The 13,789-nt window shown below is 48.7% G+C and overlaps 1 protein-coding gene across 1 annotated transcript in view; it reads left to right on the top strand.

Moving 5' to 3' along the window:
* The window catches only part of MARCHF10 (membrane associated ring-CH-type finger 10), a 94,190-nt gene that overhangs the window by 41,729 nt on the left and 38,672 nt on the right, over positions 1–13,789 (top strand). Inside the window, exon 5 of the mRNA XM_007175799.2 lies at positions 12,713–12,856. Within this exon, the coding sequence (XP_007175861.2) occupies positions 12,713–12,856 (144 nt within the window). The remainder of the gene's footprint in view (positions 1–12,712; positions 12,857–13,789) is intronic.

Genomic DNA, 13,789 nt, shown 5'->3' with positions numbered 1-13,789 from the left:
TTGGCCCCAGGTATCAAATTTTATGACTCAATCCAGAGCATGAAGGGAAGCTTTCAAAAGCAGCTGAATGGCATAATTTACTGCTGAGAAAGAGGGTAATAAAGTCCTCCAGTTCTGGGGTTGTCCTCTCTGGGAAAAAAAAGGGGGCTTGATAAATCTTCCCCTTTGTGCAATTTGGTAAATAATTCACTCTTTAGCTGCCTTTGAAGCAAAGACCGGTCCTCTGCTTAAGGCAGGAGAAACTTAATAGTATCCAGAAAGGGGTAAATGCAACTGAAAGTTTAGAGTCCCTCAGGCTCATCCCCATCAAAGCCAGCATCTGTAGGACTAACTTGATTCCTCTGGGAACTGACGTGGAAGTTGGGATAACTAGGCAGAAAGGTCTGCCTTCTGCTTGCGGTGGAATGGAAACGATCCACATTAACTGCCGAAGAATTCGTAAATAGCATGCAATTCGTCTAAACCCAAATCACAATGACTTTCTAATCCTAAATAGCTCCTGTCGTGCAACCACCCGTCCGTCTGGTTAAGTCTTAATGCATTTTTAGACAATGGCAGCTCTCACTTAGATTAACCACCCACATTTTATAGCTTTAATGAAGTTTAAAGAAAAATTGACTTCTGAAATGATGTCCGTTCAGGCAAAGCCCCAACTCTTTTTCCTTATTTAATCAGGGGAAAGTATCATCGTCATTAACAACTCCTCATTTTGAAGCCTTTTAGTAGGAATTAGGTCTTTAATTCAGCTGTTTAAGAATGAAAGAGGGCAGATAAGATCATTCTCCAAATATTTCAAAATCCATGTTGTCATGTATCAAATTGAGGATGTCTTTAATAGAAAAAATTAAATTTAAGTAAGGCAACTCCAGTCACTCGATATAATTTTTAGCCTTCTTGCTAAAACTAGGTAGCTGTTTGCATGATGTGCTTTGTCCTCTGTAGAGATAAATCATTCTAATGGACAGCTTAGGCCCACGCCATGATTTTAGTTTGTCTGATTAATAGAGATGTTCTTCCGACTGAGCGGACTCCACATGGAACTTACAACACTGACAGAAAGGGAGAATTAATTCACTTTACTTTCTATAAAACCTCAAATTCGAAGAATTACTAGACTAGAAAGCACCAAGGTTAGGCAAGAGAGCCAAGTTGGCAGAAAGATATCTATTTCACCACATAAGAGATGTTACTTGTAGTAAACCTTTAAAAACCACCAGCTTGGGCTTCCCTGGTGGCGCAGTGGTTGAGAATCTGCCTGCCAATGCAGGGAACACAGGTTCGAGCCCTGGTCTGGGACGATCCCACATGCCGCGGAGCAACTAGGCCCGTGAGCCACAACTACTGAGCCTGCGCGTCTGGAGCCTGTGCTCTGCAACAAGAGAGGCCGCAATAGTGAGAGGCCCGCACACTGCGATGAAGAGTGGCCCCCGCTTGCCGCAACTGGAGAAAGCCCTCGCACAGAAACGAAGACCCAACACAGCCAAAAATAAATAAATTAATTAATTAATTAATTTAAAAGAAAAAAAACCCACCAGCTTAAAAATAATGATAATAATAAAATAAATAAATTTTAAAACACCAGCTTTATCACCATATTATAGCTCTAGACCGTGTCCAAGCCCCATGCAGCCATGAGCTGGACTGTGGCCTGGCCATCCAGCAAGCGTTAACAGCCCTGCTGACTGATGTCAGTTACTACAGAAGCCGACTCAGTTCTATAGCAAATTGGTTTGATCATGTGAGCTAAAAGCAAAGCCTTGGTGTGTTAAGATCCATTCGTTTTACATGTGTAGTCTCACCCTCAGAGTTCCTTCATCAGCACAGCGAAATGACAGACCAGGGACATGGCAAGAATTTAAGCTGAGTCTATTCAGGCAAAGTTGAGTCCAGTGGTGGTGACAACTCAGAAAATTCAGATAAATACGCTACTATTATAGAAAAAGAGGCTTGGGGAGCTGAATTATCTGGACACGTTGATCCAATTCACTGGGTAAATTCATAGGTTCCCGCTTTCCTTCACCTCTGTAGGGAAATACTTTTCTAAAGCATTTTGGGGGGGGGGTCACCCAAAGTTGGCAGTAAGTCACCAAAACTTCTTCCCATGTCAGACCTGAGTTCTGTGCAAAACTGAAGCATTAAGACAGTGAAATCCCTTTGCAACATCTGCCTAATAGGCTAACCTTCCATACTGTGTTACGCCAGACTTTTCCTGAATAAAATAATACAGCTGGGGAATGTGGCTTGACTTACATGCAAATCTATGTAATGATAATCCATGATAATCCTTATATGTGAATTATTATCTGGAACGCCTAAAACAGCTATTTATCAATACAGTGGAGGAGCCATCAGTGCCCTCTACTAATAGATTTATAACTGAGAAGGCATCAGATTTTCATTGTACTTCGCACTCTGTTAGAAGGAATTCACACATTTTAAATTAATTCATACATTCCATGGAACTATTTCTAAATGAGTTGGCTTGTGATTCTCCTTGTTATCTCTCTCCGTGCAGTTTTGGGCAAGTGCTTTAGCGTCAAAATGCTTGGATTAGCATCTGAGCCCCGTTTCTCATTTGCTCTGTCCCTTTGAGCAAGTAACTACTTTGTGTCTCAGTGTCCTCATCTGTAAAATGGCAGAGCCTGGGAGTCAGCACAGATCCTACCTGCTGGGATGGCTGTGTGGATTCGATGATAAAACATACGCTCAGCCATTAGAACGGCCCCCGACACCATAGCTCATACGTGATAGCCTTAAGGTATCGGGTACAGGGCAGCTGTATTCAGTAGGGAGAATGGACCAGAGAACTTTGTTTTCTTTGTCGTCACGTTACCTCCTCCCCACCTCCCACCCCAATCTTTTTTCCTTTACCGAAAATCAGGGTTATATTTTTAAACTCCTAACACAAACGCAGGTACAGACACTTTTACTATGCCCTGAATTTCCACAGCAAAACACCAAATGGAAAAAGATGAACAATCCGAAAGCATTCACCAAGCGAGAGATTTGCTTCCCCTCCAAAAAGACATGGAAAACTCAGGCAGTGAGTCAAGACCCAGCTGGGTCTGATGTGCAATTGATTCAGAAATCCTATTTCATGATCAAGGTGAACACTGACACAGGGTGAGAAATAAGCCTGGCCGAGTTACATAGTCTTCTTTCAAGCAGAGGGAGGCGTGGGGATTAACCTTTACCGAAGGCCCAGTCCGTATGCAGGATCTGCTGCCTCCCATCGACTTGTATGAATCAGGCGGAAGCAGAGCTGACAGCAGGCCCAGTGAGTGCAGGGAGCTATGGCGGCCACCGGCTCCTGGACTCCCGCCTGTTCCCAAAACCCCTCCCAGCCCCGTCCCGGCTTGGGAAGGAGCCACCTCTCCTTTCCAGGACACGCAGAGGCATCCAAAGGCCATTGTGCTGTGGGGGTCTGGCACCTGGAGTCCTAAGTCACTCTTGACCCCCGTGCCAGGCTCATAGGAAGTAAGTGCCCTCTCCTGCCCTCTCCTCTCACCTGGGGCCCGGGCAGAGTCCTACTAGTTATATGCCAGGAAAATGGATCTGGATGGTGTCTGGTGAGCCTGCTTCCAAAATCTTGCCCTTTAAAACAAAGCCAAATGTTCTGAAATTCTCCTCACTCCTTACTGAGTTCAGCGTTAGTCATTACCAGATTCGGATTTGCGGGAGTAGCAAAACCTAGTCAGACTAATAGTGGCTTATGGTGGAGACTGTAAAACTAAGAAAAAGCAGTAAACTCAGATTTTAAAATGTACACATCTAAGACAACTGTGGTCTCTTTTGGATTGGGAACTATTCATTTGAAGAGCAGCCTGGAAGGGAAATTTGAGGGCAAATCCCAAATCTTCATAACTTACCTGGCAAATAAATTCTGTTGAAGATGTCCTCTGAAAGGCCAAGACTGATGGGTTTCCAGGCAAGTCCACTGGCATCCAACAACTTTCCAAGCTGTCTGCCCAAGTTAGAAAACAACCAACATAAGCAAATGCTCCCATATTTATAGAGAGAACCATAATTCTCAGTCCATTTATGGTAACGCTCCTAACACAGAGGGGCCTGGGGCATCACAGAGCCCGGAATTTGAAGTTCTGGATCAAATTCCTGGTCTACCACATACTAGCCCTATAAATGTAAACTGGCGAATTCTCCAAACTCTGTTTCCTCATCAGTAAAATGGAGTTGTTACCAACCCCACCAGGTAGACAGGAGGACTGAAATCCTGGGTATGATTGGGCTTTAGGTAAAGGTTAATCCCGAAACCTCCCCCTATTTATGAAGCCTGCTCCCAACACCATAGACTGCTCCCGGGTTAGCACCTTTATAAGAGAATAGCTCAACCAAAGAAATTTTAGTTTGAGATGTGAGAGGTCATAACTTGATTATTAAAAAATTGACCTCTTTGATTACCAATGAAGTCATCCATCTGTACCCCCAGTACCTATGGGATGTTAGCATAGGTACATTCAACTGCCCCCACCATCTCAGAGTGTGTGGCACGGGGGTTTTCCCATCCATCACCCATTCATTCAGCACTTCGATACTCATTTACTGCCTGCCTACCTGCCAGGCACCGCATGGGTACTGGAGATACAAAAATCAAACACACAGGACCTGCCCTCCAGGGGCTCACAGCCTAGTGGGAGGGCAGGACACCAACACGCCCCGGCCAAGGTAAGTTCTAAGGATGTGAGGGGAGGGGCCAGCGGGGTGAAAATCCTGAAGGAGGGGATTGAGCCAGGGCCCGGGGAGGAAGGTGAGAAAGGTGCACCCAGCAGGAGGTACTGAGGGTGCGAAGGCACGGGGGAGAGAGAGAGCAAGGAAGAGGGGGAAGAGAGAGATGACAGACAGACAGACATGGAGGAACTACAAAGAGTCTAGGGCCTCAGAGTATCCCCAGACTACGAGCAGAGGCATCACGGGAGAGCTTGTTAAAAATGCATGAATCCCAGCCCAGCCTTACTGACCCAGAACCTGCATTTAACAGGGTCCCTGGGAGATTTGTGTGCACATTTGAGTTTGAGAAGCGCTGGTTTAGGGTCAGGCTACAAGCTAGGAAGCGTAAAGTTGACGCCCTACGTGTAGGCAAGGACCAGGCCACCGAGGGCCTTGAACGTCATGCTGGAGACGATGGAGCATCAGATCGGCATTGTTAAAAGCTGACTGTGGGGCTTCCCTGGTGGCGCAGTGGTTGAGAATCTGCCTGCCAATGCAGGGGACACGGGTTCGAGCCCTGGTCCGGGAAGATCCCACATGCCACGGAGCAACTAGGCCCGTGAGCCACAATTGCTGAGCCTGTGCGTCTGGAGCCTGTGCTCCGCAACAAGAGAGGCCACGATAGTGAAAGGCCCACGCACCGCGATGAAGAGTGGCCCCCACTTGCCGCAACTGGAGAAAGCCCTCGCACAGAAACGAAGACCCAACACAGCCATAAATAAATAAATTAATTAATTAATTAAATTAAAAAAAAAAAAAGCTGACTGTGTTCATGAAAGGGGGCTGGCTGGGAGGGTGAGGGCAGACAGAGGCCGCGCTGCAAGCTGCTGTGGACCCGGAGAGAAATGAGAAGGGCTTGACCTGAAGCAAAAGCAGAGGGAGAGGGCCTGGGCTGGAGGGATGTTTAAGGACGTAAGCCTGGCACAACTTGGTGAGCGTCGGGGATGGGGAGAGGGAAAAAGGAGGAATCAGAGAGATCTTGGAGGTCTGGCCCAGAAAACTAGGCCAATGGCGGTTGCCTTTGCAAGGCTGAGAAAGCAAGAAGAAGGTGGGGCCCATCCTGTCGCCGTTGTCTGTGAAGGAACAGCCAGGATGGGCCAGGAGGAGATGCCAGGAAGCACCTGGGTACCCAGGTCTGCTGCTCAGCAGAGAACTCTTGGCCACCAGAAGGAAGCCAAGGGCCTCGAGTGAGTAAGAGGTGGCTGAAACGACAGGAACGTCTCCCCTGCGAGAGTGGACAGGGTAACGAGAGATGAGGAAGGAACCTCGGGAAATACAAACATCTGAGGAAGGAAGGGAGAAGACAACTACAGAGAAATGATCCGAGAAGTAGGAGCCACTCCAGGAGCCAAGGGAGGCCTTTGGAAATGAGTGGGTTAGAGTGTCAGCTCCTACAGCGGATTCAAGTAAGTAAGGACCAAGAGCCCTCCATTATAGGTAATGGTTTTCAACCGGATGGTTATAACGATGGCATCTTAGCATAGGAACTGAGTTCAGCCGCACCATTTCCCCAGCTTCCCTGATAAGAATCGCCAGGGAGGTCCTTAATGAAACACACACACCTGGGTCCCGTCGTGACCCAGAGCATCAGACTCTCCAAGGAAGGGGCCTGCAAAGCTGGGTTTTCACAAGCTCTACAGGAGATTCTCATCACAGAGGTTTGGGCCTCATAGCCTTGCTTCTCAAACTTCAGAAGTTCTTGAGAAATACCTGGGGACCTCAATCAACTGCGGGTTCTGACGCGGTAGGTTTGAGTGGGTAGCAAGGCTGCATTTCTAAGAAGCTGCCAGGTGCCAGCCATATGCTGCTGGTCTCAGGACCACCCTGGGAGGAGCAGGGCTAGAGAACACAGGTTTTGAGGAGGTAAGCCGTTGATCCAAGGTGACCCGGCTTGGCTAGTGGCAGGGTTGAGAGATCTGTCATGCTTGAGGGGTCTCTCTGGATCGTGACTCCATCGCGTGCCCATATTCTGCGTCCAGCAAGGATGGCAGATGGAGTGTGAGGTTAGCGAACAAATCATTAACTTCACTTGGACACCTCCCCCGTCCACCTGCTTCTCCCCGTTTGTGCTCTCTCCCTTCCCGTGAGCCCACCAGGATCTCTCTGCTTCTTTCTCTTTCCCCAAGCTTCCCCTCTGCAGCAGAAAGGCCAGATTAGGGCATGACCACAACCTCCCAACCCGGGGCAGCTGGAAGGTCGGGGGAGAGAGCCTTACCTAAGTGAGACCCCGCGGGCCACCATATGTTGCTGCCAGAATAGTTAATTAGACCGGCTGTGGGAGAGGAGAAGGGCCCACGAGCTTCCACATGGGAACTTAGTGGGAAAGAACTTTCCTGCATCTGTCAGGGACGCCGGAGACCATCGGCTGGAGAAGGGTGTGATGGTGATGCCATTGCCCTGGTTAACTCTTCGGTGACTCTGAGCTCCAAGCCCGGTACCTCCTGGGCAGGAGCCAGGCCGGCTGCCCCCAGGCCACCTTGAGACACCACCCCCCAGCCCCCGAAGAACGATGTTTGTGTTTAGATTCATTCACAGCCTTTTTCAAGTGTCCTTCCTTTCCCCCCGTGAGGGCTGCCTCCTGACGGCTCTTTTTCTTTTGTGCAGGTGACAGCAGCGAGCGCCCCCTGTTCTGTGTTGAGTACTCCCCTTACTGCTGCGTCTTTGCTTTCTCCCCCGTCCTGCAGCCCAATACCAACTTCTGCAGCCTGCTGCTGCCCTTACTGCCGCCCGCCTCCCCAGCGGCCCAGGACTCCTCCCCGCCTCTCCCTCCGGCCTCCTCTCCCTCCTCCCCGGGCCCCGCGCCCGAGTCGCCGGCGGCCCTGTGCTACTTCCCCATCTCCTGCCCCAGCCCGGCCGAGACCCCGGTGCTGTGCCTGCCGAGCCCCCGAAGGCCTGGGAGAATTTACCTCGTGTGGTAAGTCGCCCTCGGCGAAGGACGCAGCACAGTGGGGTCAGGGAGTGGGGACGGGGGGACGGTAAGCTTCCGGAGGGCAGCGCTGTGACCCACGGCAGGAGGTGTGACGTGCGGGGGGAACAGGAAGACCAAGACAGGTGCTGCCACTTCACCCGGCCTTCTTCTAGCACTTAAAGGAGTGAGCGACCAATAAAATCCCGTCCTCTCTCGAGACTCATCTGATTTCTTCACTCCCGCGTCTGGCGCAGTTTGGATGGTTAACCACCGGAAACCAATCAGACTGCTCCGGGTCCGATCGTAGCCTTGGCGGTGTGACTATGCCCGCCGAGCCGGCCCCGAGAGGGTGACACCAGGGACAGGCCTCTGGGGGAAGCCCACGCTGGATCTGATTGCTGGTTCAGGACCACACCGAGGAGGGACAAATTAAAGGGCTCAGTCGCTGCTTACGGCTTCTTTCCTGACTCCTTATTAGGCCCTACGCCTCCCCAAATCAAAAATCCCACCTCCTGGGGCCCAAAATAAAACATATTTATGGTGCATAATTAAGCTTTAATTAAGATCTCCTCTGGGGATGTGAGACAACACTCGTTTCCAGCAGGCTCAGACTGGCAAACAGACAGGGCCTATTATTTGTGACTGTACCGAAAGCTGCCTATTACACCAAGGCAACAGCAGCTCTTGCGATTAAGCTGTAATTCTTCCCACAATCTAAAAAAAGCAATAAATCTTTTCAAAAGGCATCTCAGGCAGAGTCTTGGCACCTCCTGGGCACCGGGCATCGAAGTGAAGATAGTGTGGGGGACGGTAAAGGTTCAGGAATTGTCTTTTTCTCTTCACCTTTCTTTGCAAACTTCGTCTATCCAGAACCGTGTCTGTGTACGGCAGGTGATGGGAGGGGCGGAACAATTATCAGGTGCATAGAGTTAACGTGGACCGTTAAAGGGACTCAGTTCTCAGTCATCAGAGTCTTGTATAAATATAAGGTTTCTACCTTTTTCTCCCTTTCCTGGTCAAATTAAGAACTATTCAGTCAACAATTAGTGTCCCAGCACTGTCAAGAGAACTGAGGCAGGACTACCCTGGTGGTGCAGTGGTTAAGAATCTGCCTGCCACACAGGGAGGGGGAAGGGTAAGCTGGGACGGAGTGAGAGAGTGGTATGGACTTATGTATCCTACCAAATGTAAAATAGATAGCTAGTGGGAAGCAGCCGCATAGCACAGGGAGATCAGCTCGGTGCTTTGTGACCACCTAGCGGGGTGAGATAGGGAGGGTGGGAGGGAGACGTAAGAGGGAGGAGATATGGGGATATACGTATACATAAAACTGACTCACTTCGTCATAAGGCAGAAACTAACACACCACTGTAAAGCAATTATACTCCAATAAAGATGTTTAAAAAAAAAAGAATCCGCCAGCCAATGCAGGGGACACGGATTCGAGGCCTGGTCCGGGAAGATCCCACATGCCGCGGAGCAACTAAGCCCGTGCGCCACAACTACTGAGCCTGCGCTCTAGAGCCCATGAGCCACAACTACTGAGCCCGTGTGCTACAACTACTGAAGCCCACGCACCTAGAGCCCGTGCTCCACAGCAAGAGAAGCCACTGCAATGAGAAGCCCACGCACCGCAACGAAAAATAGCCCCCGCTTGCCGCAACTAGAGAAAGCCCGCGTGCAGCAACGAAGACCCAACGCAGCCAAAAATAAATAAATAAATAAAATAAACTTATTTAAAAAAAGAGAGAACTGAGGCAGACACCTTCTATGTAAACAGCCGTTTGGTTTCTTTGCTACTGGAGGTATCCCTTTGCCCAGATACTAGAAGGTGTGGGCTTCATGGTGCCCAAAGCAAGCCACAGTCTTCCCCAAATTCACCTACAAACTTCAGGATGGTAGGTTGGCTGGCAATGAAACTCCTGAACACAACCCCCTCCGTTCTCTGTAAGGCAAAGCGTCTGTCCTCCTACCTGGAGAGGAAGTTACATTTCACCTTTCAGTGTAAATATAACTTGGTCTTCCTGAAGATTAATATATGTAACATGCCATGGTGAGGACCATCTTAGAAAGGCCCCAAAGGTCTGAGGTTTGGTTCACTTTGGATGCGGGTAAGGTGATTAGGAACCGGAATTCATGGACATACAAACTAGGCAGCTTAGGTCACCTCATTCGTAACTTCAGTTGCAGATGGAGAAGAAGGAATAATTCCCAGGAGTTTGCTTTCCACTGAACCTAAAGCGTATCACAGGGAAGAAGTCAGTGGTGCAGCCAAATTAGATTATAATCTTTAGGCCAAAATGTCTTACTCATCTCTGTGAACCCTTGGATTATTACATAGCCAAGGCACACGGGTATTTGTTGAACAAATTATAATAAAAAACAAGTTGCTGTTTGCCTTTTGGATTTTACAACAGGATTAAGGAAGAGAGTCAGCAAGAATAACACAGAAATAAAGGCTGCTGAATAAGTTATTCTCAACCTATAAAGCCTGCATAATAATAAATTTCTGGTCAAATTCAGTTCTCTCAGGGGAGTGACTTCAGATTCCCAATTATTATTAGTAGTAGTAGTATCACTATTTATGGTGGAATCAGCAGTTACCATTTTTAGCAGCTAATAAGCACCAGACACTGAGTTAGAGCATTTACATACATTATTGCTAATCTTCACAATAACTCTACAAGATAGGAATATTCCCATTTTACAGTTGCAGATACTGAGATTCAAATTGCCCAAAGTCAGAGGATTCTACTTACAGGACCAGCAGTGTTTTCTTCACTGCCAGACCTGGTCAAACAGCCTCTAGTGTTTCAGCTTTATTACTTTAGTTTGCTGAGAACTCAATTAGAGGAGACAGGGTTATGGAAATCATTTTGGAAATCATTTAAGAGATCTGACGCTTTGAAGAAAGTACTTTTTTTGAACAAGAAAACAGACTAACCTGTTATCTTAAGTCATCCTGGGTGTTCAGCACAAGAAAAAAAAAAATGGTTCTACTTTTGGAATTTCCCCATAGTTTCAGCTGAATACATCTTCTCAAGGCCTGCAAATCATGCTAGGCGATTATTATTTGCCCTGCAGTAGAATTTGAGGCAACACCCAGGCTGGCTAAGACAGGGTCCTCACCTTAAGGAGCTTACAGTCTAGCTGGAGAGAAAAGACACACACCTGAGGCAATTGTGGAATATTTAAATGCTAAAGGCCCTAAGGACCCTGAACGTTCTGGCCAAAGCAGGCTCCTAAAACTGGAAACAGACCTCCAGGGACTTGCCGGCTGGCACAAGCTAGTGCAGGCTGAAGAAGAAAGCCCCTCTGGGAGGGAGGATCACTCCCCCAAGGGTGTGCAGGTGTGGAGCGGGGGTAGTAGGGGGCTGCAGGCAGTGTGAAGTTCTGCTGCCTGGGCTGTGAAGGAAATTTGAATATCCTGCTGGGAATCAGAGTAAAATCCTTGGGACGAGGACCTTTGAGCCAGGTCCTGAGCACGCACTGGACTTGGCCTGTGCCCCAAGCCTGGCCCTTCCCTGATCCTCCCTGTTTCCTCCTCAGTAATAACCCTGCTGCTTTCTCCCCGGTCAGCCAGGTGCTAGGCAGAAGGCAGTTGTTGACTTCTGAGCGCTGGACGGGAATGAGGCCTCAGGTGATGGGGAGAAGCCTGTGGACCAGAGGAACACAGCTCCTGGGGCTAAGTGCCTCCCCACTTTCCCCCGTGCCTGGTCCCTTAGTGTAAAGCCCTTGATCCCTCTCTCTCGCCCTCCTCCTCTCTCCCCACACTTGGTCAGTGAGATCCTGTCTAATCGCGACCCTACACCATCTCATTTCCTGGAGGATTCTCTTCTCTCCTTTCTGGTCATGCCCACGACCTCTCTGGGCTCCACCGACATGCCCTAAGCTGGAACCCACACCACCGGCAGCTCCCCCTTTTAGTAAGTTCCCTGTGGAACATGATCTTCTCTGTCTTAGAGCACAGAACCCACTGCTTTCCCCTACCAGGGCCTGTCAGGGAAAGTAGGTAGTACCTAATCACTGTTTAAAACGAGGTTTCACGGGCTGCCAAGGAGAGCTTTCATTCCTTTCTTGAATATGGATGAAAACTATTCACCCAACCACAGCTTACACCATGGAACATAAATTCAGTTGTCTTCATGTGCCAAGAAAGGCTGTTCTCTTGCACACGACTCAGGGACCCTTCCCAGCTTTACCCCCATTGCCTGCTGGCTACGGCCATTTGTGAAATTTCTGAACTGTCCAAAAGGGGATGAGCCAGCAAATTCTCTTGGAAGCATTTAATCTAGATATTCACAATTTAACTGCCTGTGAACTCGAGAACTTGTACAGATGCATGGAAAATAACTCTTTCCCTAAACTCACGTGCACTGACACTTAATACATGTGAGGAAGAAACTTGAGATTATTCATACTAATTAGCAACCTAATTCAAAATGTGAACCTTAAAAAAAAACATTGGGAACTCAATCCAAGTTGGCGCTCCAGCTACTATCTTCCTGTGAGTGTATCATCCCAGCCCAGTGGTGGGTAGCACATAGGCAAGAGAAAGGGTATATGGTCCCCAGATGCTTGGAACCTTTCTGGAAGGCCAGATTAGCTGCTAAAAAACAACCTGAGGATATGAATATGCAGGTGTAAAGTAGGCTGTGATTCAAACTTGGATGAACACGTGGGGAGCAGGGCTTGTGTGTCCCAAATGTAAAAGGCTCTTGACAGTTTTACCAACAGGCCCATCCCAACATCTAAGAATTGGAAGCTAGAAACTTCTTAGCCAAAGGAAGCACCCCCTACAGACTCCACATTGCAGGTGTCAGGGGTGCTCATTAATGGTGATAAAAGCCTTGTGAAGTAGGTACTATTATTCCCATGTCACAGGTGGGGAAACTGAGGCTTCCAGAAGTGATTTGTCCAAGCCCACATGGCTACAAGGTCACAGAACCAGATTTCAAATCCAGCTCTTCCCTGACCTCCTGGGTCTATTCCCTTAAAAGCCTTCCCCACCCTCTGAGAATTCTTTCTACAGAGGATGTTTTCCTGTAAAAATTATTGAAAAGATTTTGCATCTTTCAGCAGCCCAGGCATCACAGATTTTATCAAGGAAGAGGAGGCCAAACCTGACAGTCAGCCCAGAAATGCAGAGCCCGAGAGCGTCTGGGGACAGAAGCAGACAGAAACTGCAGCTGCCGGGGAAGGCGCCAGCCCTCAGGGGAGTAGGTAAGGACCTGCAGCTCGTGCATCTCAGGCCTCAGAGAGACTGACTTGTGCTGTAACCTGGTGAATTCCGTGTGGTTTTTAGACACTTGCGTTTTTATGTGAAGAGTGTGTACCTTACAGTGAAACACTTAAAAGGCTTTAAAAGCAAACTATTGGATCCAATTTCCTTCTCCAAGGGAGGCTGGTGGGAAAAGGCAGGGCAGGGAGGAGTTTTAATTTTCTCTGCCATTACTCCATAAGTGAGACTGTGCATGGTTTTGAGTGGGTACCCGCCGTTAGGCTTCTGGAGAGGGTATGTGGGTGGGGGGTGGGAGGTGCTGGGGGACGGGGTGGGGGGGTGGAGAGGCAGTCTGCAGCCCGGGGATGTCTCACCTGGCCACAGTTCCCGCCCACTTCCCAGGAGGGAAGGATAGGGAGGTCTGTGGATGGCAGACGACTCACCTCCCACGGAAATCTTCTCCCCTCTGATCCAAGGCATCAAGATCTTACCATGTAAGAAATAACATCGAAGTGAATATATGCTTTATTTCAAAACCCTGGTTGGCGGATACCTCCTCTTTCAATCTTGAGCGTTCATCCCAAGGCCTAAGCCACGCTGCTCCGCTAACCACGTTGTCCTCTCCTGCGGTGGCAGAAGGAAAGGAAGAACAGGTCCTAAGGACCCCCCTTGGGATTCAAGGAAAGGGATACTTGGCAGCTCACCTTGCCAAGGACCTGTTCTTCCCCTTGGGGAAGCCACCGAGCATCACACTTCCTCGCCACCCAATGAACACAGGAGCCTTTATTTAAAAATAAGATCTATACTGTGGTGGACACACGCAAATATAGAACATGTATTTGGATGGCTTGAAGTTAGGGGCGATTAGAGCATATGTGAATCTCTAGCAACTAGATGTCCACGGGCCCCCAGTGATCTAACGCCTTCGGTCGGGA

This window comes from Balaenoptera acutorostrata, chromosome 20 (genome assembly GCF_949987535.1).
Source record: "Balaenoptera acutorostrata chromosome 20, mBalAcu1.1, whole genome shotgun sequence".
NCBI classification, from domain to species: Eukaryota; Metazoa; Chordata; class Mammalia; order Artiodactyla; family Balaenopteridae; genus Balaenoptera; species Balaenoptera acutorostrata.
The sequence above is the reverse complement of the archived record's forward strand: the minus strand, read 5'-3'. Positions and strand labels throughout refer to the sequence as shown.